The 25,800-nt window shown below is 46.0% G+C and overlaps 1 protein-coding gene across 3 annotated transcripts in view; it reads right to left on the minus strand.

The window, feature by feature from the left end:
* The window catches only part of LOC106747983, a 163,193-nt gene that overhangs the window by 44,075 nt on the left and 93,318 nt on the right, over positions 1-25,800 (minus strand). For all 3 annotated transcript variants that reach the window (XM_014626086.1, XM_014626084.1, XM_014626085.1), the window contains 2 exons: positions 8,803-9,051; positions 7,419-7,658 (listed from right to left, as the gene is read on the minus strand). In XM_014626086.1, the coding sequence (XP_014481572.1) occupies positions 7,419-7,554 (136 nt within the window). In that variant the 5' untranslated portion in view covers positions 7,555-7,658; positions 8,803-9,051. The remainder of the gene's footprint in view (positions 1-7,418; positions 7,659-8,802; positions 9,052-25,800) is intronic.

The raw sequence follows: 25,800 nt of genomic DNA on the forward strand, positions 1-25,800 counted from the left end.
AAAAAACCCCCCCCCCCCCCCCCCCCCCCCCCGCCTGTAATTGCTCTCTCGCCCGAATTCAGGATCCTACGATGATTCTGTAGCTTTACAAAACCACTTACCACGTGTTCCCGCGAATAACGAGTTTTGTTTCGCGATAGATGGCTTTCCGTTGCTCTCGGGGCTTCCGTAAAATCACGGATCGCTCACGGTGCTCTTAACGCACGGTATTCTTACCGTGTGTGTACTCACCCGCCGCGAGGTGCCGCGGAAGAGTTCTCGAAATTGGATACCTTCGCGTGACTTCGCCGGTAATGTCACCTGGGAACGCAAGAGATGTTCGAGAAACACGGCTTGATTAACTAGCAGGTGGGGTCTCGCGCGTTGGAGCAGCCTCGCCTAACCAATCGATACGTACGTTTGTACGCGCGGAAAGCCGTGCGTTGCATCGGGTGAAACGCGTAAATGCATCCGCGGCCTGCACGTGTCCGCCTCGTCGCGTGGAAATGGCTTCGCCGGAAGAACACACAACTTGAAAACCCTTGTATTTACATTGACTCGAAATTCTGCCGCTGCCTCGACATTTCCCCGATTTTTACACAGGCTGCTTTTAAGGATAGCTCGCGTTTATTTAGATGGCCGGTAGACTAATAAAACCTTAACTTTGACGATATTGACTCTTACTTACTTCTTTCTCTCTCTCTCTCTCTCTTTCTTAAACATTTAATTCTGCTGATTTAATTTTCATGCTACCCCCTCGAACCATATTTTGATGCTGAAACAGCGTAAGTGGAAATTTAATACATCTCTCATCGAGGTCAAAGTAGGGACGAATTATGTTACTAGAATTGAAATTGAACCTGTTATATTAGCTCCTATTGCGTTGTAGAGTTAAAAGTTTAACACAGGGCCCAAATTTCGACTCAGGTACTGTCAAAGTCTCCGGTTTGCCGAATTGATACGACAGATCGGGCGGTATTTCGGACGACATGGGAATCGGAGAACCGCTTCCGATGGCAGCGAACGGTGACTTATTCGCAGCCGGGAAACATTCCCGGGAGAAAAAGGGCGAGTGTTCGTCGCGTAACGTCGAAAAGATCGCACCGGACGCGACGCCTCCCGCTTCCGCGAGAAGGACGAAGGTAAATTGTATTATCGCCCGACGACGCGAAACGAGAATTATCGCGACGGCGATGCAATTTCGGGATGGTGCGCTCGTGTCACGGAGGAAGGAGATACAACGCACTACCCTCTCGCAATCTCGACTCCACATCGTAGCGGCAATCTCGCCCGTAACGAGAGAATATAATGACGGCACCCGATATTAATTTCTCGTCTCGGATAATGAGATATCACGATAACGAAAGCTTGCTCATACCGCAGTAGAACGAGCCCGGTTAGGTTTACAGCGATAACGAAAACACATCGACAGAAATGAACGTCGTGTAAGGCGGCACCGGCGACAACGAGAAGACGAGGGAGGACACGTCGCGAGGATTATTCGCCACATTTACGGAACCCATTGCGATTTCCGACAAAAACGCCGTATTTTTCCCTCCTTCTTTTGCTTTTACCATCCCCCCTCCCCCTCCCTGATATATAACGCGGCATAATTGTCCGAGGACAGGAAAATTTGACGACAATAGCGGGAGAAAGTACGACGACGGATGAGGGAAAAATATCTGCGACGACGATCGCGCGAGGGCTAAAAATAAAAAGAAGAACCGGACATATTTTACATTTATCAGGCTCCCGACAAAGCAAAAACCATCTTCTGTATTCCGCGCACTCTGTACGTGGTCTCGTGCGTATACATGCATCGCTTAATCCTTCTGTTGTTCTGCGTACACAGACGAATAATTTCTCGCGTAGAAATCTTCTCCGATTTTCCCATACGTAGCACAGATTCTGATTAGAATATCCAAAGTTGTTCCAAAGTATCTTATCCCATTACGATACTAATTAGGAATCCCAAACAATGAAACCTCTTTTCCGCGATGCTGATCGGCTGTACGCTACGGCCCGCTTCGTGCGACTGTCATCGTCAGAGTCGAGTGGCAGTTTAACCGCATATCAGATTAGAAGATTGGCAAACGAGGTTATATTTTTAATGTTATTATACTTAGAGAGAGAGAAAGAGAGAGAGAAAGAGAGAGCTTTCCCCGGTAGAAAATATTGCCTCGGAAATTCGGCATCGATCGGTCGAAGCGCTCGCGGAATTCGCCGTGCGAAATAAGAAGACTGTCGGAAACGGGGAAAATGACGGGGAAACGCGCGTTCTTTCCCCCTCCCCCCCCGAAACTTATTTGGACGTCGTCAATTTGCCGCTCACGCAGTTCATAGAACTCGCATTTTTTTTCTACGGAGTGCATCCCATGGCTAGAAATAAGCCCGTGGGGCGTGCAATTTCGATTATGATCAATAAAACCGAGCGAACGCGACCATTCGCATGTCGGGCAACGTGGCCAGCTGGCCGGCCGGCCGCCGCCTAAACGTCTAGAGAGACGTTTAAGGCTGCACCCACTCGCTCGCAGACATTCGATTTTCCAGTTCGGTCAGCTCCGCTTTAACAGCCCTTCGGGAGATCTCGCAAGAAGCTTCGACAAAAAGCTCGGCACGTTTTCGCTCGTTCGGATCGAGCAAAAAGTACAGCTAAAACGAAAAGTTCTCATTATTTTTGTTATGCTTTCGCATCGCCGCCGGTTTTTTTTTTTTCTACCAGCTATCCGTGCCCGTCCCAAGCATAGCAGGATGGATAATTATCGGGAAAACCTTGGTTCCGCTGATGCAGGGTAGGAGACGCGTGCAATTCCCCGCAGTTCGCGCCGGAGAGAGAAAAATAGAGAGGGGGGGGGGGGGGAGGAAACACCGAAGGACTCACNAGGACTCACTCGTCTCCGGCGAGGGGATCGGAGGAAGCTTCGATTCGGTTCTCGTCGACGTGATATCGATCGGCATCCTCGCGCGGCATACATTTTTCGTGGAGGCGGCCTCGTTAAAAGGCTTTTTAGTTGAGTGGAAACGACCACGAAGAGGGAACGAGGACGGCACGAGCGACCCCATGGATACGAGGACTCGGTGGCGTCCTGGGAGATACCACCCTCGTAACGACAATCGCACAATACCGGCGATAGGCACGCGCAAAACAGTATACGAGGTACGACGGCCACGCGGGAAGCTTTTTATTGACCTTTTCAGCACGCCGAGCGTTCGCCGTGTAGTAGTGTCTCTCTTTCTCTCTCTCTCTCTCGGTCAACGGCCGGGAATAACAAAGTCCGAGAGCGTTAGTATTCTTATGCGGCATCTTCGTGCAGGAAATCGTAACGTGAAATTTTGATGCGGAAATTTCCGCTTATTAATATGTAATTAAACTACAGTGAGTAAACCAATCTTCGTTATTTATCGTAATTATAAAGCTCTTTTATACGATCTAATATTTGCCTTCTCTATTAGAGACGAGTACAAATTATTACACTAGATAGTAAAAAATATTAAAAATTATATTTTCTATTCAAATATATATATATATTTCTTTTTTCTTTTAATATTTTGTATTTTGTATGCCTTACGCTGATTTAATAAAGAACAAACGTTATTAATTTAATTATTGAAAAATTATTGAAACCCACGTAAGACTTACAATCAATAAATAATTTGAAAAATAGTCGATTTGTGTAAATCGAAATTGAAAGCGTTGCAATAAAGACAGCAGAATTTTAACGTCGCCGAATTGCCCAGCGGGAGAATTAACAAGAACGGACAGGGTGTTGGTTTTAGGACCATGTTGCAGATCGGAGATACATTGTGGGATAAGGTTCCGACGACTTGTCGACGTGTAGTGTGACTTCGTAAGCGTCGTGTAACCGCCGCCGGTAACATCGACATTGACAAAGCTATCTCCCTTAAATGGCGCACGGTGGCTGCGCGCGCACACATTGTAATTGCATTAGAATTTTAATTACGTAATGTAGTCCAATACAAGTGATACGTCGTTAAATTCCGCGCCACCGTCGAGCGTAATCGTGATATCACTACGGTAATCGCCGCGCGGCGTTATAACATTACAGCATTGCGCAAGTAATTAGCGGTCAACGTATCGAAAATTGGAATATCCTATCCGCGACGGTTAATTTTCAACAGAGACGATAATTGAGATTAATAAATCATCGAATAACGCATCTCGGGAACGCGAGGTTTCCACGCGTAACGAATAATTTAAATTAGGAATAGATTGGATCAAGTAACGTCAAGCGATTTAATTAGATCGTTAAACGCATTTATTTGCGCAACTGCGGAACCGGGGCGGCGTTATCATGCGCGAATCGCGTGAATTATCGCGAGAGGAGAATAATTTTTCACTTCAAACGCGATTTATCCCGACACTGTGCGTCGTGATACGCAGGGACAAATAACTTAATGAAAAAAAAAAAAAAAAAGAGAGAACACAAAACGCGCAAAGGGGTTAATTAAACCACGTTACATGTTGCGTGGGAAGCCAAACGTCCTTTATATCAGCGTGCAAATAACATTTTAGCGGGCGTTGCAGGCGAACAATAGTAAAAAAAAAGTATCGAAAAACATTAATGAAATCACGGGTAACGAAAGGGGTACAATCACGAGAGCTATTATATAAACGAGAAAAAAGAGGCAAGCGGGAAAAACAGATTTCAAAAAGTTGAAAATTGCCACACGTCACACAGCGGTAATTCATGAGAAAGATGAGAACGAACCACAAATGTTTAACGCGCTACTGTCTATGTAGGAATCGTGTACGTTCGACCAGTACCGGAGATTGGCGAGGTACAAAGGTATAAACATGTCCTTTTTGAAATTTGCCCGACTGGAGCATCGATACACATTCGGTACGCATAAGGATTTACAGTTACAGGATGTTTATATCAGATAAATATTTATGCTAACTGATAGATAGAAATGTCACTTTGAAATGTTTTATCATTTCCGCGCGTACTTTCACTGCGTAAAAATATTGATAATCCTGCGCAAATAATACGACGTAAACTTCACAGAGAAAATAAGTATTTTATCGGTAAAGTTATTAGATACGGCATCCCCTTAAATCAGGGGCTGTGCTGTGGATTTTAAGATCACATCTGCATGAATAATTTGCATATAGTCTAAGTGATGTTTACATGGCATTTTTCACGTAGATAATGTAAACTATGTAAAATATCATAAATTACAGCACAGTGTAAAGAGAAAGGATAAACAGTCTAAATTAATTTAAACTATGAAATAGTTCAATTATTCGATTTTAACGTTAATTATAAGGATATTTAATATTAAAAATTAAAAATCTTATATATCTACAGATAACACGGGAATGTTATATCATTGAAATTCTTATGTGGATTTTTCGAACGGGAAAAATTCAGGAAAAGTTTGGGCCCTTCCTTCCACAGTATGGTTACGGCACTAACAATTCTACAATAATAAAAATCATTGCTGAAAATCGCTATTGCTCCAATATTACGAATCGATAATTTCTGGTACCTTGGCAATATCGAAAATCGATACAGATACAGTACAGTCTTTCGTGTCTTTGTTCACTGCTATTTTAGTACTCCGTCAATATCAGATCAGTATTGGCATGAAATACTATAAACTAAAAATCGATACTAACAGCCAGTACCTCGCCGGCAGTTATTTCCTACTTGTACTGAATACGTTTCTCTCTCTCTCTCTCTCTCTCAACCGTAGTCGTCGTCGACCCCTCAAACGCGGTATAATTATCTCGTCCGCGGAAGGGCTGAAAGAATACACGGTATATCGGCAACGGGTGCGTGCTGTTTCGCCCGGCAGACAGGCAGGGTTGCAGACGGCGCCGGTCGGACACTCCACGCGGCCGGAATGGAACGACGATAGGCCCGGTCGATAGGTCACGGTACGAAGGTGAAGTGTGTGTAAACATAATTTCGGTAGTGCTCCGGTGGGAAGCTTTCATATACAGGCGACGGGCGAAGGTGTAAAACGAACGTCGTCTCGGACCGGGATTGGCTGGCTCGGCGGGGTCGATAATTGCTTTTAAATCCTGCGAACGTCAAATATTCGCCGATGTCATCATCGTCGCGTAGCGTCGCGACGCGACGCCGCATTTAGCCCGCCGAGGAATACGGCCTCGCGCGTCCGTAAAGCCGGAGTGAAAAGCCGCCGGAGATTTGGGAAGATGCGCGTTAAGTTATACACGCCGGAGAGCGTTAAGTTATGTCCGAATGAAACGTCTCTCTCTCTCTCTCTCTCTCAGCCCGTCGTCTCTCGGGAAGATTAATGAACGACTCACGCGCTTATGTACACATAATGGACGACTGTTTTCGGAAACGCCGTCGTTTTTCCCCGTCCCTCGCAAGTGTCTCCCGCAAGTCACTCGAGAGATCGTCACGGTGGACCGCAAATTTAATTCTCCCGGGGATCGACGATGAATCTTGCTTAATCCGTAATTGCGACGTTCACCGCGTCGCGAGCCCCGACAGAGAGGATGAAACTTTCAAGGGTATACGGCGTCTAATGTAATTTATACGGACGATAACTTCGAATTGCCGCGATATGCCTGCGCTCCGTCTAATTTAAAAGAGCGGTTAATTGAAATACCGCTGCTTGCGCGCACCACTCGACGTATTCAGAATCTTCAGTCAACGCGTCTTTAGTACGTGCGAGCGAAAAGTTAGGTAGAAACGCTAAATTAAACGTAGCTGTAGACATTCTCTGCTGAACGCAACAATTCATATCCCGAACACAGGAGGAAACCTCCTTTTCCGCGATGCTAATTGGCTGTGTACCGCGGCTGTCATCGACAGAACAAAGTGGCATGTTCCCTGCCACGTGCACTATTTCCGATGCACGTTGAATTCGACCTCTACGCCATCCGATACTTTCGCTGTTATCAAGGGACAAAGTCCGGTAAAATAGAAGAAACAAATAAAAACCATAAACGAAATAATTACACCATTTGTCGAGCTCTCCGTGCCACAACGTGCGCCATTTTCGGCGTGAATTGAAAGTCGCGCAAAAGCGCGGTCCAGCAGAGGACGTGTCGCCGAATATCAGATTAATGCCCGTTTCCACCATCATGGTTTAGACCTAATTGACTATTAACTCAACGGAACTGGCCAATCGCATTGATCGGTTCAGCCAATTAGCCGATGCGATTGATTAATTCAGTTGAGTCAATCGTCCATTCGATTTGAAGCATGACAGCAGAAACAGGCAAAAGAGGTTAATAAATTGGCTGGCATTTTTAATGTCACTATAGTTAACAGCGCGCGTTTAGCGTGTCCGTATATTTGTAAAGTATACAAACTTAAAGAGTTTCATATCCGTTTCCTCAACGTTACCGCTCGTACCTGAGAGAAATTCAACATCGACGCAGTAGTTGCTGTCAAAGTTTTCACCGGCGAATGAGAGGCAGGTAAGTTTCCACTGACCTTTGAGTTCCATATCCGTGACCTGGTTCGCCTTGTAAGCGGCCGTCTCAATGCGGTCGCCGACGATGAAGTAAATATTGGTGAACTCCTCGTCGTGGTCGTTGCTACCGGTTCCGTTCCTCGCCTCGTGGTCCATGGCCACGCGGATAGTCTCGGCCTTGAACCGCCTCCTGTCGCGCCTCCTCGTCGCTCGGCCTCGCTGCGGTTCCTGAGACGACCCGGCCTTGCTACTACGCGGGGCTGCCGGGGCACAGACGTGGAAAGACTTAGGCACGTATCCAGGAGGGATCGCCACTCACATTAACAATGCCCTTTTGTCTCCCTCTTCCACGCTCCTCCAGATCTCGTCGTGAGGCGCGCGAGGACGCGAAGGTGTTCGCGGCGCGCTTTCGCGCATTCCCGTGACGTGCTTTCGTTATTACCGCGCAAAACCGAAGGTCTGAGCGGGGGAGTCGAGGCGGTATCTGCGATGTCACGAGGTTGCTCGGCTCAAAGTTTGATTGATGATCGGCGTGAGTGTAGCTACGCTACGTACGGATCGCTCGGCTCTCGCTCGGATCAACTTCGTTAAAAATTCCTCTCGAACTAGGACAGCTCGTGTCGATAGAAAGTGACAACTTATCCGAGGATAACTCAACTTTCATAAGAATATGACGCGTCGCTCCCGCCCGCTTAACGTTTCAATTTAAGGAGCGTCCAACGAGACGGGATTACCGTCGTAGGACGGGCCGATTTTTCGGGAGGAGATGCCGATTACCGTCGGTTTAACGAGAATTCTTCCGTAGGTACCTGCTCGACGGTCGACGTTAGAATATTCAGATTTTGCCTGCGGTGTTATCGTGTTATCGTCGTAATCGAGTGCAAGCCCGTTTTCCTCTTCCACTTTTAATCAAACATAAGCTTCGCGCACTCGCGTTCGCGGAAAAAGGAATTGGCTGTAACGAAATTCAGTTACCGATTAAAACTTAGTTACCGGGTCTAACTTTCAGCTAGAAATTAAATATATTCATAGGAAAATTAGGGAAATTAATGAAATTTCAGTTGTATTATATGGACAGTTAATTTTGAACTGTGGGGACTACTTTTCTTCCATGTTACAAGATTATCCAATAATATTATACTTGAGAGAGATACTCGATTGATTCCAAAGACGAGGGGAAAATTTGACAAGTGGAAACTCGATGATTCGTCAAATCCAATTCGCCCCGAGCAACGTCGTACATTCGGGAGAAATGTTTCTCGTGGAAATTAAAACAGCAACGAATCGCGAGCAGATTAACACAGTCGCGGATTACACGCCGAACGAGGCGGCTTTAAAATTGAGAGAAAAATCGACGAGAAGCGAGCCGGCAAGTCGTCCGGAAAACGACGCGAATTGTCTCACCTTTGGTCGGGTGTGGAGGGGTAGCTGCACCCTCGGCGAGCTCATCGTCGCATCGCCGGCCCGGCGGCAGAGACCGGGCCACCCCCGATTATCGCACCTGTCGAGCTCGTACCTGCCGCTCGCGACACCTGCCGGCTTCGGGATTGGACGTGACACCGGGAACGCGTCGACGAAGACCAGCGACGTGGTGTAAGCGTGCCCGACCGCTCGTCTGCTACCAGCCGGCACCGCGTTTCCTCATGGTCCATTCTGCGACAGAAAAAAGACGCCAGAAGCGTGAACATTCGTACATTGTTCTCAATAAATTCTCAATTAAATAAAAGTTAAAAATTAATAGCTTATAAAATTAATTGAAGTTAAAAGTTAATTATATAAAGCCGTGCTCAAGTATATATGCCTTTTACGTAATTAACTTTTTAATTGTAGGTTAAATTTACTTTAAATAAAGAAAAGATAATCTATTATAAGAAAATATCGGCTAGCGAGAAACTGAAAATACCGATTTTGACTCGGGATCCCATATGAGAAAAGAACACCGGCTCTCAAAGTAAGAAAAAATTCTGTCAGAATTATTTTTAAGTCTTCTCACTTCGTATTGTAAGTAACTCGCAATGATTTTAATATCGATGAATTACTTTATCTTATATATATAAAAAAGTTAATAAATTAAAGTTGATGCACTTTAAATTAACTGGTTTGAGTTAAAAGTCAATTCATTTGTAATTAACTAAGTTCGATTAAAAGTTATTAACCTTTTTAACTTAACTTTTAACTGAGTAAAAAAGTTATTACCCAACCTTGTGATAAATATAAGATCCCCACGAGTAAGACCAGCGAAGTGATAACAAGACGATCATTAGTGAACAGAAATTTGACTGCACGCTCCGTCTCTTCCTTTTCGCGTTTATACATTTGACTCGCGTTGAATTAGTAAACATACTGAGACAGACCAGAGTTTAACTCATGTGAGGTCTAATTAGAATTGTACGAAGGATAAGCACTGTATCTCTCTCTCTCTCTCTCTCTCGCGAGTCGGAAATTAGGATTGCGCTTTGGAGTGCCTCGGTAGTTACGACGACGTAGAGAGTGTCGGAGATAAGGATGAAGGTAGAATAGAGCTCGACGAAATTGAGGATAAACGAGCCCACTGCCGGAACGGTGATGCGCATCTGCTAAGGTACGAAAATACTTAACGCTTTTGACACGGAGAAGCGAAAGTGCTCTGATTACAGGGTACGCCACGGACTTTCCCCGGCGACGGTATGCAAAGTGCGGGTTTGCGCTGCCGCCGTTATCGCGCCAGGATCTCGGAAATTTGCGTAGTTATGCGCGAGAGTGAAAAGCGCTCATCGTGGGAAATAACGGCGAAATTCGATGAAATATTAAAAATCGCACGCGCACGCTGAGAATCGGACGTTCAAACGATCGCCCACATTCAAAATCCCCCTGCCTTTATTCTTCCAGTGAAACCGAATATCGGCAGATCGAAAGGAAGAGGAGGACGTACGTAAAATTTCCACCGAAAAGATGTCGACTTCGCGCGAGAGTGTTCTTTTTAATCTAGGAATAAGAGAGCCCGGAATTCTGGTCTCGTGAATTAAAATCACCTCCGCATAGAAAATTTCTTGAGATCTAATTGGAATCCAGTCCAGCTTCTTAAAATAATTATGAATTCTGGTTGGGAAATCTATGCAGATCCTGGTTAAAAATATAATGTTTCAGGTATACGATTTTAAACGAAAAATATAAACAGACTCCATATGATCAATGTCTCCCAACAATGTCTCTCCAAAAATTTTCTGGTTTTCATTTTACACTACGATCGAAAGAAATATGAACACTTTAAGTGTTTACACTTTATAAATATACGCGCGTGTCATTAAGAACAGCAATTTTTTTAATGTAATCTTTTTCATTAACCTTTTATTTTATTAAATAGCGCGTTATATTACAATCCTGCTCTTATAATTATAATATATTATAAGGCAAATAACATATCCGCACATCCTCGACGCTCACCGCAATTCATATAGTTCATCCTCTTATGTAAACTTTGCGCATTCTTTTATAAAAAAAAAAAAAAAAGATGAGAAGAAAATATCCCCGTAAACATCTCGAAAATCCTCAGCTCTCACGCGACTGTTTTCAGTCTTTTCAGTTTGGCGATACCATCGGATTTCCCTTCCTGGGAAAATCTCCCACCAGCTTCAATCCAACTTCAAAAAGAGCGCTCTCACGTGCCGAGAGTAGCGGTGGGTGAAAGTGCGAGACCCCCGGCACGAAAATATGTGACTTTTTCACGAACAACGCGAAATAGTGCCGGCGACAAATGATTGGCCGTGTGTTTGCAAAGAAAAGCGCCGCGAAAGTGGAAGAAACTTTTGTCTCTCTCTCGAGAGAGAGAGAGAGAGAAAGAATCGTCGTCGTCCGTCCGTCTGTTTCTTCTCATTGAACTACACACGGCCACACCCAGGTAGAGACGAGTGGGCGTGAAAAATTTACGATTTCTTTGCCCAAGGTCGCCGGTGGAAATTAGAAGCAGAGATATAGCCGGTGCCGCCCCCGCACTTACCACCCCGAACGACGTCAGACGTCGCCTCGCGAAGACGTACGATCGGCGTCGTAAATTTATGACGTCTTCGTGAATTTGCCGTGAGCACCGCCGTCGTCTTTTATTCGCGCACGCACATTGCGACAGGGATATTAAAAGTGACGGTTGATTACGTCAAACCGGGCCAGGCGTCGACCTTCCCATATTAAACATGCGCAGCTCGATCGACAGATTCGTATGAAATTTCGGGAGCGGGCGCTTCTTCGAGAGCATGCTCCGAGGCTTTCCTTGCCGACGACACGAGCTTCCATTTCGAGGCCGTAACTGCGATTGGCAATGCTTCGCCAACTCGAAGAAGCTCCGGATACCTTAGGGTATTTGTAATTACGAGTGAAGCCCTGCAAGCGTCTCGCGATAAATGAAATTATACCTCTCTCTCTCTCCTGTAATTTGATATCAGAGACTAATTTGATATTAAACACAACACCTTAAATTGAGGCGCATTACCGCACGGGCACGGGTACTCCGGTACATTACAATTCATCTTCCCCGCCGCCGTCGGTGCCCGTCGGCGGTGTTCGTGTGTGTTACGAACTATGACGACTACATCTGATTAGATGAAATTAGAGAGACGGAGACGGCAAATGTTTATAGTCGGAGGGAGATACGCCTGCGAGGTAGATACTGTGCGGCGCGCGGCGGTGTTTGAGTCGCACGGAAACGCACCCCGGTGTTTAACCGCGAGCTATCGGCTGGCTGACTTTACAGCCGGCTTCCACCCTTAAGTGTCCCGGGGGTAAGCGAATAAAAAGGCGCGGAACGGTTGAGAAGGAGTGATCATATCTCGACGAAGCAGCTATTAAATTGTTGCAAATGAAATGGCCGTTTTTCACAGGTCAAATCTCCCGGCTTAGTTCAGCGTTTCTTACGCACGCTGTCGTTGCGTGCGTGATACTTGAATAGTGTACGCCTGACGACGCGTGCAAACTGTAAAAAAGTTTGCCGAATACAAATGCGAAGTTCCCCCTCACACTCTCCTCATTCTCCTGACTTTTCTCCAACGGATTGTCATTTTTGTTCGAGCACCCGATTTTTTCAAGTGAGAAAATATTCCGAACAGAAAGTGAAATGTGCGACGCGAATTTCTCGCATCTCGCTCTTCCAACTTCCAGCGTGAGAGGCATTGGTGCGCTTGTATCACGTTGGGGAAAGTGTATCGAGGCGGATGAGGACTATTTCGATCGACAAGATGTATATAAAGTCTATCGGATAAAAGTTTAAATACAAAATTCAAGGCCATTTCACCTGCAACAATCTAATACGACGCGTAATATCCGCGCCGGATTCTTGCGAACTCCAGCGGGCAAATCTCCGCATCGCAGCAAAGAGAGAAAGAGCCGAGTCGACGGGGAAGATCGCTAATTGAATTAACGTCAAGCACACTTTTTGCCTCGGAATGATCGCGAAGAACAGACTCGTGACGGCAACGGCGACGTATAGCTAATTTGGCCGTTTGTTAATCGCCGCGGTCGCGGTAATAATTGATGACTTCTGCCTCGGGAGCGCTAAAGGTTTTATTTTGCTAATGAAGCGGCTTATTTAATAATTAAACGCGCATATACAGGGTGAATCACGCAACGTGATCAGCTTGGTTTATTCTGCTGTTAGTGGACCGCCTGACAATTTTTCTGTCTAGTGTAACATGGTTTACGGCAAGTTTCGAAATAATCTTAAATATTCTCCCCTTCGTAAGGAAATAATTTTACCGCGGAAGCATAAAAATGGCACTTGAAATACGTAAAATATGTAAAATATGCGGATTAATAAATCTACAGTTCATCCGATTTTCCTATCTTATACCTTCATGAGATTGTATCAGTGGAAATTTACGCATCCGTGGAGATCCGTGCATTTAATAATTTATAATCTTCATAGCCGTCCCGTGCTGTGGACTTTTTTTACATAAAAAAACAGTAGCACACGGAAAGACCAGATTTGACTTCGTCTGTTTACGCGTCAAGTTTCAATACGCAACAAATACGACTCTGCACGATCGCATTCGGTCCGTTTGAAATCCCATCGTGTGTTAACATCGCACCGTTCCTCTCTCTCTTTCTTCATAAGGTAATTCTTTTTAAGCCGGTAGAATCCAGCTTGAATAAAAGCTCTCGTCGCTGACGACACCGCGCCTCGTAACGTATAAAAGCTGAATAAAATCTGTCCGGGTGAGATCGGTCGTGACGCGACGGCAGTCATGACGATAATTGGATTGCACTAGTCAGTTTCATACCTGATAACGTAGCAAGACGCGGGACATAATCGAATGAGGTGTACCGGATATGCATTGACGGCGAGGTCGAGGTCGGGGGAGAGACGCGAACACGGCGAAGAGCCGTAAACCAATCAGTGTCCGCGATACAAATGCCGGAAACACATCAGCCGCCGATCGTAAAAAGGATTTTTCGCGCGACTCGCAATAAGAAAGAAAGAGAAAGAGACGATGGTCGTTTCGTCAATAATTTATTGCATCGGGAAAGAACTTCAAAATCCACACCGTGCGACCCAAGAGAGAGAGAGAGAGAGAAAGAAGAAGGAAATTTCATTACGAATAACACGCTCGTGCCGTGTTCCTCGTGCCTCTAACGAGGAATTGTCGCGTCCGTGAATAGTTCGCAGATTTGTACGGAAGTACGCCCGACGACCACGGCCTATTCGTTTGTTCTACTCAAAATTATGAAGCGTGACAATTAAAATGTCACGTTTTCACCACGTTTATTCAGCGACGTATCGCGGACTATCCGCACTGTCACGTTCCCATCATCGAGGGCTTAATTGATACCCTTGGGTTATTTCACCCTGAATTTATATGTTTTCATTTACACGTTCCCATAGAGAACGGAGAGAGAGAGAGAGAGAGAGAGAAAAGCGACCGCGTCGCAAGTAGAAACATTGACTTACGTGTTTCTACTAGCCGCCGCGGATTCTCTCGGCCCGCACTAAGAAATTCATTCACACTGAGAAAAAAGGACTCGAAAACTTATTTGTGAAGTATAAGGTTTATTTCGCAGAATCGAACGCTTATTTAAATGTGGCGAAATTAAATTTTATTCCTAGCAGATAAACCAATTAATAAGAAAACTTGGGTATATTTCACAAAAAATATACATTCCGTCATTACAGTCAGATTGTTCTTCTAATCAATAAACATCGAGGAAAATATCACATGAAACATTTTCCTCGCGGATCTCAATGTCTTTTTCTCCATGTAGTTGACTCAAAGAGAATTCTTGTTCGCGCGTATCCAAACAAGAATTAGGTTCGACTCAACTAAATGGGCTTCTCAACGCGCGTGTCGCACATTTTTCCCAACAGACTCGGATTGCGTGGCGCAAATTGTGCGAGATAACCCAGTCCGAAACAATCCGCGGAGCGCGCACTATTTTGAATTACATTCAGCCGGCAGGGATTTTTGAGGGAATTTCAGGCGCACGCCTGCGACCGAGCTTGCGAGCGAACGCACACGTAAAACCGCTGATCAGGTAAAGTGATTACGGCCGGTCGGCGAGATTCAGCTACCTCTCTGTCCGCTTCTCTCGTGCTGTCGCTGTTTGCGTTTTCACTTTTAACAGCGCGCAGCGCGAGATCGAGAGTTGTTGCGAAAGTGCGGGATAGATAGGCCATAAATCGGTTATCGGCTATGGCGGCACTCGTTGCGCGGCCAGTCGGCATCGAGAGGGTGCTGCGCAACCACGGCGATTTGTAATCCCGGGAAAGGGCGATTTAGCGGCGCAATCGGGATTAAAGCGCGATTCACCCGCACACGCGTAATCCTCCGATGACAAACAATAGAATTATACGCACACATAACTGCGCACTTGTTTTCAATGATCATATCGGCGCGAGAAGCATCAAATCAAATTGTCTCGCGAGAACGAGTACCAGCGCATGAACAATCAGATGCATGCGCACAATAGAATATCAGGAATATTTATGATAGGAAACACACCGAAACGAGGAAATGATGAAAATGATGAGAATATTAGCTATCGCGCTGTTAAAATTATTAGCTGTCACCATAAAGTTATATTATTGTTATTGAAGATTTAGGATTACGCGAAACTGGCGCCCGGCAATCGGCTTTCATCGCCCTTAATTCTTATAATAATGACATTAAAAATGACCAACGATACCACTACTATAATTCCCTTCAAATGATACCGTCCGGCATCGTCCCGGAAAATTTCATCCCTCGCCAATTCGGGAATTCGCAATTCCAGTTTAATCGAGGCGAGGCGCGCGTCATCTCTCCTCACCCCTTTTGCATCCGGCAATTTTTGCGAAGGCGGCTCGGTACTTTACACGGCTGGCAATTGTTACCGGCCTGTCACGCCTGCGCCGTATTTGCGGGGAAGTACAATCGATAGCGTATGTCGTCATGGCCGAGTTTATCGAGGGATCAACGCGATGCACCGTCGTTAAAAGCAATCGACTTTTCGACGACGGCCGGCCGCGAAGTTTCCATTTACAATTCTATGACTCACCGGCGCCGAACATCGCGTTCTACACGCCGAGCACCTTAACTCGATAATAGGCACATCAAAGAAAAAGTTGGAAATCACTTCATTACGGCACGTGCCGCGCTACAATCGTTCCTTTCGCCGGGGAAATTGTCCGATGCAAATCGGGGAATCAGAAATCCCCTCGTCCAGATCAGCCTCGCCGTAAAATACCCGCGGACCTATTTTGAAATACACGCGCGTCTAGTGATTTCTTTTTTCTACGCAAATCGACGTTCGATTCGAGCGAGGAAACTCGCTGGACGTCCAAATATAATAATTACGACATTTCTCTCTTTCTGTCTAATTTCCACTACAAGTGGTGCTATTTCATTGCGATCAAATTCACTGCATTAATTTAAACGGTATAATTTACTGTGTGAAATATTTCAGTGAACCATCGGCGTTTTACGAAGTAGATGAACTACGAAGTCGACGGAGGAGTATATTAGTCTCAGGTAATGCGATATTTCCAGCTCCGAAAAGAAACATATTCCTTTCCGTGATAATGCCGAGGAAGAATACGCCGCCGCTGCTAAATGGAAACGTCACACGCGACAAAGAATAACAAAGCGAGCCCGGTAATCCTCTCATGCGATACAACGATAAAACCGTTTTATGCCTTCGCTAATATGTATGACTATTCCTTTTTTCCGGGGGAAAATATCTCACTGCCGGTTATTTTATAAAGACGGCCGGGACGAATCGCTGGAAGGAGAAATAAAAAGAAGGATGGAAACGCGCGAGATTAAAAAAAAATCGAGTGGCCGCTGAATCGTCGAAATATGCGTCCGTTTTCCGAGCTGACGATACCGGCAAGCTGTGTTGAATATATATATATATTTTTCGCTCTCTTTCTCTTCCCTCTCTTTCTCTCTATCTCTCCTCCTCTTTCGTAAAGGGGAAGAATATTGCATTGTTTGGATTAACTTTGCCTCGTGTGACTTAATTCGCGTATCGATAGAATGCATTTCGAAATTCGCAGAATAATTACAAATTATACCAGTAATAAATGCTAACGAGACATAAAGTGTATCTAATTTAAAGGGAAAAAAGCAAGTGGGAAAATTTGCAGAACGGAACGAACGTTCCGCCGCGCGATGGGATTTATTTTGTACAGTTCATCGGGCGAACGGAAAATCGAGAGATGAAATTCAATTGCTATTAACTTCAGTATGCGATATGGGAAATTCCTGACGCGTAAACGCCGTTCGCGAACACTCCGTCGTCTAATCACGTTATATCGTGTACATTCGTTCAATATAACTCGCGTCGAAAAAGAAATTAATAAAATAAGCGCAAATATCGATACGAAATCGGTATAAAGTTGCGACGCGAGTCTACGTCACGGCGCTCCGCGGACCTCATTCGACGTCTCCTCATAATCGAAGCGATATAACGATTCAGAATTAACTGCCGCTGCAAACCCTAATTGCTGCAGCAGGGATCGCGAAACTACGGTATTTCCTTCCCGCCGCAATATTCCCCGGCGTAACTAATAAAGAGACGTCTAATAGCGGAATCGCTCGATATAGCGAGCGAGAAAGGCTCTCAGGATCGAAAATGTGCGCTTTCGCGAAGAAACATAATTCAAAGTGACAGCAAATTTTCTGACGTGGCAAATCAATGAATATACAAGATGTTTCCCAAGTACCGTTGAATATTTTGGAAGTTGATCGTTGAGATAATTTTAAGGGAAAAGTGAACACACGAATCGTACGAATGAATCTTCATAAGATAGCTGGAAAAGTCGACTCCCAAAATATTGGACGATACTTAAGGAATACCCAGTGTATTTGACTATTTGCTATGACGGTGTAAAATTGACTGTCACTCTAAATGATTTTTTCTCCTGTTTATTATTTTCAGGAGAATTCCAAGAGCTCTGTGATTCTTGGTGTGTTATCGCGATGTGTTTTAACGACAAAAATAACGAAGGGACCCGTTGAATGCGTGTACTATTACGCTATTCGGAAACTGACGTGAGGCAGCGGCGAACGCTGATTAGCCAATCAATATCATTGACAGGTGTAGGTCAGACGACACGACGCTATTAAACGCTTCCGCGAAATTAGTAAGCCTCGCCCTTCGGAGAAATTCCTATCGACGCAGCAAATGTGTCCCGTTACGAAGCCGGCAAACTACTACCGCGTGCGTCACCCCGGTGTTTTCCCGGCGGAATTATCGTCTTATCTCCATTTGGCGCATAGGCATTTAAATTTCACAGCACAAATTACCGCGAGCTGTACTTGTGACATTTCTTATATCGTTTCCTCCACACACCTCCCTCTCTATCTCTCTCTATCCGACGAGAAATATATGCGCCCCCTACGCAAAATTCGTCGTAGAAAAACTCCCCTTGTATAAAAACGGGAAATGATTTTCGTCGCGCAAGTGCAAAAGCATCGGTTCAAAAGCACTCTCAAAGTTTCGCTTCGCGACACTCGAGGTGGAAAATAATAGGCGACGCGCGCTCGCTGTATACGCGTGCTTCACTTTCAGGTGCCCCGAAAATAGTTGAAAATTTCATTCGCATCGGAACGTAGAAAGAGAGAGAGAGAGAGAGAGAGGGGTGGCGAAAATTCCCTGAAAAATTTCACGGCAAAGAGTCACTCCCGTCCAACCTCCGGCCTCCGGCTCTTCTTCCTGGCTCCTCGGCATGGACGAGGCGACCCAGTTTTCGAGATCTAATTAGCGGTGAAGCGAGCTGGCAGTCTCGTTTGTTCTGTTTCAACGGAGTTGCAAGAGTCGATTCGCTCTAGTCGAGCCTTCCCCCGTCCCCCTTTAAACACTGGCGCGTTGCTCGTGTGTTTAAGGGTGCACGAGTATGTTACACGGCGCGACCAACAAGCGCGGCCAACGAGCGTCTACGGCGTATCGTTTCGCCCGAACCGTTTGCGAGTGAACTGCAAAACACATTACGCGTTATACTCGTGCGCGTAATGTAAATTTGTACGCGGGCAAATTAACCGGCGCTATCCATAATACACGCCTTGACGCGTTCCGATAACATCGTCGCTTGTGGAACAACACTGGGGAATTTCTCGGGCTGCGCGCGTACGGCAAAATCGTGCCGAGTGCGATCGGTATCGTTAATGCCGCGTACGACATTGCGGTGTGTTTTCGGCTTCCATTTCTGCTTTATAAATATGCATATCGCGAGTATGCACGCGCTCCGATGCCTCGACGCCTCTCGACGAGAAAGCGGCGGGAAAGAAGCGAGGGATGAAAAAATGGGAGACGACGCGAAATTCTGTAATTACGTGACCTTACGCGCATGCAACAGACCGGGTGGAATAACAAGTGCGATATTACATCGGGGAAATATTGCGCGCGCAGCAATCCTGCAAACCGTATCGGAACCGTATTCTCGAAAATACAGTCAGTTTATTATCACTGAGAAGCAGTCAATAGTTACTGGAAGTTAAACTAGCTATTTATACAATACAACTGAAATTTCATTGCCAGACATAGCTTTTAGTCGTGATAGCTCATTTTTCCCGTGTACGATTATAGCTACAAGAATCAGCCCCCACAGCTGAAAATCTCGATCTGATAACGAAATTTCACTTGTATTATATAGAGCTGGTTTTCAGCTGTGGGAACCGATTTTTGCTTTCCGTGCCGCCAATTCGACTTAAAAGAATGAGGCACACGCGGTATCGCGAATGAGACCGTGAGACTGCGCGAACGCGTTGTATCCGGGGTGAATATGTGTGCACGGTGGCCATAAATACACGGTATCTTAAGTCGATTTCGGAATTACGGGGATCAAATCGTTAATGACGAAGTCCGACCGTTATTCACGCCGCTCGAGGGGTACTTATCTCAGCCGATCGCCTTCCCGCCGCTAAACCGCGATACTGCATTAGTACGTAGAGACGAGGCCAATATTATAGGTAGTGTCGAATTAACCCACGTTTCCGGTACTAGCTCGACAGCTCGAGGAGTTCCTCGCGCGCGAGGCTTTATCTCGTTGTGATTTATGGCGCCGGTTGGGACGCGACGACGTTAAATAGCGCCGAGAATCGAGCCACTTACGCCCACGCAAACATACACACGCACCAACAAAAGCGATATCGTCCATCCGGAGAATAAGAAACCCCGATCGGACGAAGATAAGCGGCTAATTAATTAATACCGTTCGCTGGCCGGGAAGAATTAACCGAACAGCTGATGAACGAAAGCTGATCTTCATTTGAATATACAGACATGCTTATATGTGAAGGTACTTATCGTTGATTTAAGACTTTCTTTTTCCAGCATGGCAACGCGAAATTATATATAAAAGTGCTATAAGAATCGATTGCTATTTAGAGTTGCTCATGAAACATGCTAGATCCCGATTCAGGAAGTGTTTCTTTTCGTCGACGTCTGCGCGATGACGTCTCCGGAAGCGTTTCAACTGGAGACGACTCCCGCGCACACAGTCCCTGGCGGTTCCTCGGCTCGGTGGCCGCCATCGGCGATATGAGTCAGGGAAAAAGGAAACGTACTAACGAGCCCCGGTCAGCATTAATTGTGACATCCTCCCGACGGTGGCCGGGCCACTTCCGTCGACTCCGGAGCGGAGGAAGCTGCCAAGACGACCTCCACGCCCACGCGAGCCGACAAAAGGGCCCTTCCTCCGGCTTGAGGAGAGCTGCCATCGTCGCTGACATAACATGCTCGGCGTAGCCGAGTTTAGGTGGATGACCGAAATCCCGTTCTCTTCGCTTCACCGGAAAATAGGCCCCGCGTTCTCACGAGACGCGTGTTTCGACAGATCGCGTTTCTTGATTCTACGATGTCTACCAAAAAATACCGCGTCGAGTTCTGACCGATGGCTTGAGTGTCCACATTGTTTGCATTTTTACAGTCGATTTTTCCAATCGTTCTTAAAAGTAAATTACAAGGTGAATTTTTAATCACCGGTCCACTCCGAGCGAAGCTATCTTTGTAGCGTGTTAACGTGAATAACTTCAAGGTTGCCCAGCAAAGTAACGGTTAATAATAGTTTTGAAACAAAAGCCTCGCACAGCCACCCGATACGATTCCACGTTAACGCTCAACGTAGAATTCGCGGCAGAATTCGCAGAAACTGCTCGCATCAGCGACACCGCAATCAGGTCGCACCTGCGGTGTCGATGACGAGTCGTCATCTTCGCGACACGTCGAAACGGCAGGTTGCCATTCGTGTGTTAACGCAATTACAGTCGACGCAGTCGGTCTGATATGTGTCTTGTCGCGTTGACGGTTAGATGAGTTCGGGGTTTACCGGTATAAACGAGCCCGCGCCCCCCCCCCCCCTTCCTTCTCTCTCTCTCCCCCTTTTCGTTCCTATCCACCTCTAAATGTGTTATGCCATTTGCAACCTGGCAGCGCCCGCTCACATGTGCTCGCTCTCGATACGAATCCGCAGCGCCGACCATTAAATTCAAGACGCGTCAGTTTGCACCGCATGCGGGCACCGGAACGGCAATGCGCACGAGAGGGTGGCTGGTCGCCCGCTCGCTTCGCGTCCCGATTTGCTGCGCGGCACACTCGAGGAATTTCCAAGTGAATCCGGCAAAAAGGAAAGAGAGAGATAGAGAGAAAGAGGAACGCGCAAGCATAAAAAACTGCAGGAGATCGCGAAGAAGGGGTAACTGGTATAATTAGGAGGTGCAATTAAAGCGGAGAGAGCAGCAAGAGGAATAATATATAATTAATGTTTCCCGTATTCTCGGTGAAATCGTGATGAAAATCAACGCGAGAATATTTGTCACGAAAAGATCCCTCGCGAACGTCGTGTCGCGATTGTGTAAGCGCTTCGTTATATATGCCGGATAAACGCTTTTGCCGATTTAATTGACGTAATTAATATCGAGACAGAAAGGAGAGATAAGAGAAGACGCCCCCTCACTCTCGGCCGACCGAAGCAAAGATAGATATCGACGAGGAAATAATTACTCGCGAGCGAGAATACAGCGGACGCTGAAATCTCCGCTGAGACGATAAGGTTCGACTTATCATCGTTGTCGTTCAGTTTCGCCGCGAGTGCAAACGGGCCTTCGTCGTGAACGAGAGCGAGCGCGCGCACTTGAAAAATATAGGGGAGAGGAAGGTAAGATGGCAATCTTAAGATTTGTCGAATTTTCCTTTTCGTTTTCGTAGTAACGTAAAAATAATGATCAATTTTTTTTCCAAATAGCTACAGCCTTGCTTATCACCTGCATAAACTGAAAAATTTGTAAGTGAATTAGAATATTGTTTTTTTAATTTAAATTTTTCGAGAACGTGTCAATTTCGTCATCTTGCCACGTGTAATATAAGATGACAAAAATTAAAAATTAATTTTTATTATACATACAAAAAATAACTTTTGTATACTTAAAATAAAATATACGAATGCGTTCATTTTGTTCACATATATCATTTTATTGTGCGGTCACTGTATTTAAAAAAATATTGAAGTGTATAAAAAAAATATTTCAATATAAGACATATAAATATATACAAAAAATGCAATATAAAAATGACTAATAATAATACGTTATTATATGCGTCTTTAGATATTATATACAATAATATTTAGAGAAATTGAAAATATTTATTATTGTTAAAAGCCTTCTAATGGCCTTCCAAAAGCCTTCTAATGAGTTGGGCACCGACTCGTTATTTGTTCTTAGAAAAATTAACAAATTGTCATTTTACCCACTTTCCTATCTTACTCCTCCCCTTCCCCTACGTATGAAATTTCTCCTCGGCGCGGATGAGAGACAAGATCATGGATAAGGATCGTGGAAGGCCGGTGTATCTCGGACGAAAATCTCGTAACGAGATTTCCCGTGAGGAGAGACGGGAACCCACCCCGCCAAGATTTCTCTGGGCAACCTCAATAATTATACTTTAATCAAAGTCGCGGCGAAAATTCCGTTTGATCCATCCCGACGATACCTTCCGTACGCTTGGGGGGATAAGAGGACGAGAAATTGCGGCAATTACCATTTTCCGCGCCTCGGGAAATGCCTCGTGCACCCGTCGAGTCGAGACGGATCAAACGGATCAAACGGGCCAGCGAGCGACGCGACGCAACTTGGCTCACCCCGTCGAAGCGAAGCTGACATCTCTCTCATGGCAAGCACGTCGACCCTGATTCTAAAGACTGGACGAGGAACCTTTTCAGAATCGAATTTTGTTGCCGTTATTTATTTTACCGTTGTTTCTAGTCTACAATTTTTTAAGAGAAAGAGGAGGAGAGAGAGAGAGAAAGAAATGCTCTCCGCGACGTTCGACCGCAGGATACAATCTTTTTTTAAAAAAAGCACGGCGAGAGAGAGAGAGAGAGAGAGAGAAACGTTAGCCGCGGAAAGCCGGCAATAACACACTTCGTCAAAGGGCGACAAAATTTCGTTTGATCTCTGTAACGACGTTCCTTTTTTCGCCGGCTGATAAGAAGTAATGGAAGAAGCATCGAGTTCTCAAAGGCCCACCAATTGGCGCGGGAAATCGCGATGGCTAGTAAGAAAGGTCGAAGAAAGACCTCCGCCGCGCCTGTGGCTTTTCATCCCCGTCACGTGGCGCGGTACCGCGTTAAAAGACTTTCAGAAAAAAAAAAAGAGGGGAAAAGTGAAGAGACGGGAAGGAGGGACGAGAGAGGGAAAACGGGTATTCGTAAACAACATATCGATGCCTCCGACCGTCTTCGCAACAAGGAACTGCTCTTTGACTCCTCGGCTAGTTTGCCCGTGTGCCCGTTCGTCTGTCCTTATCTCCGTGAATCTCCTTTTCCTCAAGGCCGAGATAATTAAACTAGAATCATGTGGGAGGGCGAGAATTCTCTTCCCGTTATCAAAAGGAACGGAAGTCGAAATTGCAACGCGTTAAAAGGGTCCACGCCCGGATGTCGGACACGATGATGATGGACGAGACTCTGTTCCTAATTCTCGCGATGATTGTTTTTTCTCTCGAGTTACCGACTCTCAGGAGAGAGACAGAGAAGAGGAGGAAGAGACAAATAGATAGATAGATAGATAGATAGATAAAGAGGGAGGGAGGGAGGGAGAGAGGGAGAGAGGGAGAGAGAGAGTTAATAAAGTCAGATGAATATCACGCTATAATCCGAAGTTCAGCATTAAAACAAGAAAGAATACCATCGGATAGGAACGAGAGAAACTATTTTCTCTTGAGAAATGTCGAGCGTGTCAGAAAATTAAATGAAAGAACTCGGAATGAAATACTTCGAGTAAAACACGACCGATATCTCTCGTGGAAAATAAATACAATGTATTCGGGAGAAAGAGTGAGCGAGAAGGGGAGAAGGAGAGGGAAAGGTATACAACGCACGACACTTTTAAAATGAAAACGGAAATATTTATTCGCAGGATAAATCGCCGCTGAAAAATATATGAGAAATGCAAAATTCATCGAAGGTAGGTCATTCGTCGGGTCGGAGCGTTCCGACGTCGGAAAGCGCGACGGAGGGTAAACTTAATACTTAGAGGCACGAGAAGAGAGATGGAAGATGAAAATTTTCTTTTCGTGTTCTGATAACGTAATTTCGTCCCCTTGTTTGCACCGTCGCGTCGACGAAGAGCCACGGCCACGATGTGTTGGCGATCCCGTACGGAAGAGAAAATAGTCGAGTTTTGTAGCAAACCACGACGACGACGACGACCGAGCGTCGCGAGGTGTTCGTAGTACTTTATGGTTTCGATTAATATCGGAGTTTTATAGGCTCCCCCAACGTCGATGCGGCCAAACGGGCAACATCGGAGATCGATACCGGTTCCGTACGAGCATCGCCATGGAAAAGAACACCGTCCCGCTCGACCCGGAGGTCGATAAATCACGCATCGCGCGACGGATGGCGTATAAATACGCTATAATTGAGGCGTCATAACCAGCGATTCAAACTCACCCTTTGACCCCTTTGTCGCGTCGCCATAATATCTGCGCGAGCCGGAAGAGGTTTCCGCGCGATACATCGAGGAGAATTTCACACCGCCGCGGATTTTTGCTAATCCGCGCCTCATTCCCGCCGGGGAAAGCGAATAAAAGGGACACCGACGTTCTCACGACGGAGGAAATAAACGGTAGAAAAATTATATCTTTCGCGATTCTCGACCCCTCTCTTGCGCTGCAACGCGAGTCCGCATTATTTCCAACCGTCGCGCTTCCGAGTATAAAACGTGTCGCCCGGTTTACAGCTGCACAATCGCGCGACATAAAAAAAGGAGAACACTCGAATATATCTTCCGCGCGGCCGTTACATTTTATATTCGACGATAGTGGCGCGGTCGCGACGCGAAAGAATCCGTTGCAACGGCATTTTCGCCGACCGAGGAGAAAAACGATCCCAAATCGTTCGGAAAATCCCACTACACAGACCGTTGGCGCGAATTGATAGCCGTTCGCGTTGTATCGGGCATTGACGGAATCGTGTGCCGCGGTAAAAACATTTCGCGGGACGCTGTAACCCGTGAGGAACTTCACCGGGAGGGGGAACACGCCCGGCTGTCACACGCGTTCCGCGCGAATTGAAATTCACGTTTCCACGGTTCGTCACGAAATTACCTTCTCGCAGTCGCGGCCGAACTTTCTCGCAGACCATCGTGCAAATAGTTACCTCGCCGAATCACCGGTCCCTCTCTATCTCGAACTCTCTACTCTCTTTGCGACACTCGAGTTTGCTCCGTAAACATCACGACAATGTTCCCGTGGCACGCGCGTGATTTGCAGGTGGAAGCTGCCTCGAAGCCGAGGATCCAAACAGAATTTCACGGGTAGGAACGACGCGCGCGAGTCGGGTCGGATTCACCGCCATCGCCGCATCGCATTGTTTTGAGCGCGACGCTGGCGCGGCGCCACGGCGCCGTTTTTCTTCTCGGTTTACCCGCAATTAAACGCACGGCAGCTCCGGACGCATCC

Source organism: Dinoponera quadriceps, unplaced genomic scaffold (genome assembly GCF_001313825.1).
Source record: "Dinoponera quadriceps isolate SergipeBrazil2010 unplaced genomic scaffold, ASM131382v1 scaffold2167, whole genome shotgun sequence".
In the NCBI taxonomy this organism is placed as follows: Eukaryota; Metazoa; Arthropoda; class Insecta; order Hymenoptera; family Formicidae; genus Dinoponera; species Dinoponera quadriceps.